General features: G+C 42.2%; 1 protein-coding gene across 1 annotated transcript; it reads left to right on the forward strand.

Moving 5' to 3' along the window:
• The first annotated feature begins 223 nt into the window (after window positions 1–223).
• On the forward strand, window positions 224–2,506 carry LOC133319807 (uncharacterized). The gene is made up of 4 exons (XM_061525490.1): window positions 224–260; window positions 587–679; window positions 989–1,096; window positions 2,259–2,506. Exons 1-4 carry the CDS (start codon window positions 224–226, stop codon window positions 2,369–2,371), a joined length of 351 nt encoding a protein of 116 aa, XP_061381474.1. The 3' UTR covers window positions 2,372–2,506.
• The last annotated feature ends 1,830 nt before the right edge of the window (window positions 2,507–4,336 follow it).

Genomic DNA, 4,336 nt, shown 5'->3' on the forward strand with positions numbered 1-4,336 from the left:
AATAACCACAGCAAGGCTTGATAGAACGTGTCGTTCAAGCCATAGCTACTGATAGCAGTAGCTACTAGCTCCTCCAACAAAAGGTTACTTCGAGAATCTGCTCTCGTATAAGCAGTGATGCGGAGTAGCATCTTAATATTTAGAGGAAGAAATATTATCCATTTACCACGTGCTGATATTGAGAAAAATAAACATTGCCCATAGCTAGTGCATTATTTATCAAATGTGTGACTGGTATCCGGTCGGAAAAGAAGACAGACGTCAGATATCCGGTCCACGTGTGCTATGAACGTCTGCGGGAAACTGGGCGTGTAGACGTCTGACACTATAGGTTGAGAAACAAACATCACTTGTTGTAGAGATTCATATCAACAATCAGTCATGTAAACCTATACTTTCGCGAGTTCATTTCAATGAAACTAATATTTTCGGGTTACTACGCGTTTTATTATTTGAACTACTACCGACGTTTCCATTCCTTGCAGCAACTCACGCAGCTCATGGGCAGACGAGATGAAAATTTTATAACGCAGTAAATCCGATTATATTAATTTTATGTAAGCCTATTCTTGTATACGATTGTCAGTTCCGCCTCACTCCTGCCTGTTCCTGGTCATCCCGGAGGACGTCGCTATGGGCTTCACCACCTACTATGGCTTCGCTCCACGGATTTTGAAAGGTTATATTGTATACGAGATTATTATATCGTACGCGCCTCAGCTTCCCAATCTATTTTTCTTTATTGTTGTCTCACACTTTAACTAACGCTGACGCTAGATGGCGTTACTATTGTACTATTAAAAGTTAATTTCTCATTGATCGAAATATTTTTTCAATTTGGCTTTCAAAATTTATTTCTATTATTCATCATAATTTTAATCTATAATTTACATGTAGATATGTGCCAGTTTTGTAATAAAAAATTTTGGAAGTTATCCCACGATTAGTTTACTTTAACTGTTAAACTGACAGTGTAACGTTTATCAAGGTAACGATCACCGGGTCGGTTTCGGTTTCCGTTTCGGTAACCACGCGGACCTCCAAGTGCTTTACGAGTTTGGACCACAGCTCACGACGACTCCTCTACAGACTAAACGTATGTAGTACAAGTCTTGTAATTGTTATATAGGGTTTTCCATTAAGGGCGCTTGATCGTGCAGAACTTCCATCGTAGCGTGTGCTGTGTGGCACGTAGCGCCGTCCTGTTGAAACCACATGTTGTCCAGATCCATATTCTCGATTTCAGGCCAAAAGAAGTTGGTTATCATCGACCGGTATCGCTCACCATTGACGGTGACGGCCACACCATTATCGTTTTCGAAAAAATACGGACCAATCACGCCTCCGGCCCAAAATCCGCACCAAACAGTCACTTTCTGCGGGTGCATTGCCACTTGGTGAACCTCGTGTGGATTGGTCTCGTCCCAAATACGGCAATTTTGCTTGTTGACATAGCCATTCATCCAAAAATGCGCCTCGTCGCTGAAGATGATTTTTTTGCCATAATCGGCGTCAACTTCCAACTGCTCTAATGCCCAGTCAGCGAACACACGGCGCTGTCTTTGGTCATTAACCTTCAGCTCTTGGGTCAGCTGGATCTTGTACGGGTGCAGGCTCAAGTCACAACGCAAAATTCGCGAAGTTGTCGTCTGCGAAAGGCCGAGTTCCTGTGCGCGACGCGGAATTGACTGCCGCGGGTTTTCGAGGACACTGTCGCGCACAGCGGCGATATTCTCGGCAGATCTCGCGTTACGTTGACGCACGGGAACCGGATGATTGTTAACTGACCCGGTTGACTCGAATTTGTCCACCAATCGACGGATAGTCGACTCGGCAGGACGATCATCGCGACCGTAAAACGGGCGAAGTGCGCGGAACGTTGCTCGAACTGAAGACCCATTTTCATAAAACAATTTTATGATTTGCACGTGCTGCTCGACACTGTAACCTGCCATGTTGGTTTGGGAGGACGGAATGAATATAACACACTGCATTTGACAGCTGTCACTCAAACAACATGGCCGCAATCAGCTGTCAAAGTTCAAGCGTCCCTATTGGAAAACCCCTTACAAGGAACGTGGAGACATGTATATATATATATATATATATAGTTATACAAGTAGTGCGCATAGCTTCATAGTAGTTCATAATATAAGAATATTTCAAACTAATAAACTATAATAACATATAACGATCGCCTCGCAACATCCACCGGTGAGTATGACTGATCTAATACATCCTAGTAATCAACTTTCCAGGACTTCCAGGTGTGAGATCAGCTCCCCGCCGCGAAATCCGCCGACCTTTTCTAGAACTGCTGCTAAGAGCTGGGATATTGAGATTAAATGAGGTTCAACCTACAGACAGATGAGGGTAGTTAGCGAAATATAGAGGCAGAGGAAAAATTAGTCCATAGATAATGTTTCTTGTCGAATCAAATATATTTGAATTGGTAATAACCGCTGCTATGACGGCCACAAAAAATATAATCTTTTCATAATTAAAATGTATTAATAAATATCTTTAAAAATTACTTCAAGTGCCACGTGACTGAACGCACCAATGTCAGCCTATAAGGTCACTAACCGTAAACCTTTGAGTCGCCCGCCTCGGACAGTTACTTCTCTTCATTAAAATAATTTGCAATTTTAGCGAATTACTTGGAATCTGATCTAACGAGTGGGGAACAATATTCACTTAGGTTTTTGATGATGGCAACCTTTTTTTTGAAATAAAATCTTATGGTCCACAATTCTTCAAAACCGGAAAAATCTTTTTATATAATGCTTTTAATTTAATAATTATTCCAAGAATATACACTCATATGTATAATTTTTCCTCCGCCCGTGTTGATAATTCATCAGCTGTTTGTCATGACATGGCGCGCCTAGTAATGATGTATAGTACTACACACAATCCACTTATGTATATAGATTCATTACTAACTGCAATGTCTTGATCACAAATAAAACATTAAGTGGAGTGTGTTCACAACTCCCCGCGCTCGTGCTGGGTATATTACTCAATCTTTCACACATGAAGTGCATCACCCTTAACTTCTTTGTGTTCTTCATATTACCCATTATAGTATATTCTACACAATGTCATTCGGCAGCTTACATAGGAACTACATTGGTTCAGGTTATGTACATCCGGTATGCTGACCGTGTTATATGTATATAAGTTATGAATGCATACATGGACTGACCCCCACACAAACTTCGGTCACGTGACAGTGTTTTGGCGCCAAATTCGACATTTTCTTATTGCAAATCGAACTCATATTTTTAAAAATCTTTAGTTTTAAAAACGAAAGTCAATCTTCAAAATGAAAACAAACCTCAAGACATCTGTATCCCTTCTTCTATGTCACATCTATTTATCTATTTTCATGATAAAAATGATTTACGTATGAAATATATTCTTATTTAAGTTCATATGTTGAACCTCAGAATTACGCTATTTATATAGAACATTTGATTAGTTAAGAACGATTGAACTAGTACATAACAATTGCAAAGGAATTTTCTGTAACTAACTCTGGTACCGGGGCAAAGATAAGACTTACTTAATAATTCTGCCTTTTTCTGAAATTACTCAATGTAAAGTCCTTTCATCCTGTGTCGTGTAATGACGGATTGACCTAACACCTTCTTCTTCTTCCTGGCAATTATCCCAGCATTAGCCAGGGTCTGCCTTCCTGCTCAAACTCCTCCACTTTGCACGGTCTTTAGCATCCGCGGTGGTAAGTCCATTGGCTCTCATATCCTGCTTCACGGTGTCTAGCCATCGCTTTCTTGGGCGTCCTGGGGGTCTTGCTCCAGGGACCGTCATATCAAGGCAAATTTTTCCGACGTAGTTCTCAGGCCGGCGTGCAACGTGGCCATACCATCTCAGGCGACTCTCTTGAAGCTTATCCGCTACGTCACGGACTCCAAGACTACCTCGGATAAATGTGTTACGTATACGGTCAGCCCGCGTTACGCCACACATCCACCTCAGCATCTTCATCTCCGTGACGTGAAGCTCCTGAGTGTGCCTGGACAGTGTTGGCCAACATTCGCTTCCATATAAGAGAACCGGTCGGATTATGCTCTTGTATATTAGTCCCTTGAGCTTGGTAGGTATTCTGCGGTCGCAGACCACACCTGTGACCTCACGCCATTTCGCCCAAGCAGCGCTGATCCGGGCTTGGACATCGTGATCGATGCCTCCGGACTCATGCAGAATAGATCCAAGGTACCTGAACTTTTCCGACTTAACGGCTGGTTCAGGTCCTATATGGATAGTGCAAGAGTCCGGGCTTCTGCAAGCCATGTACTCGGTCTTCGTCACA

The sequence above is a fragment of the Danaus plexippus genome, chromosome 30, assembly GCF_018135715.1.
Source record: "Danaus plexippus chromosome 30, MEX_DaPlex, whole genome shotgun sequence".
Classification (NCBI taxonomy): Eukaryota; Metazoa; Arthropoda; class Insecta; order Lepidoptera; family Nymphalidae; genus Danaus; species Danaus plexippus.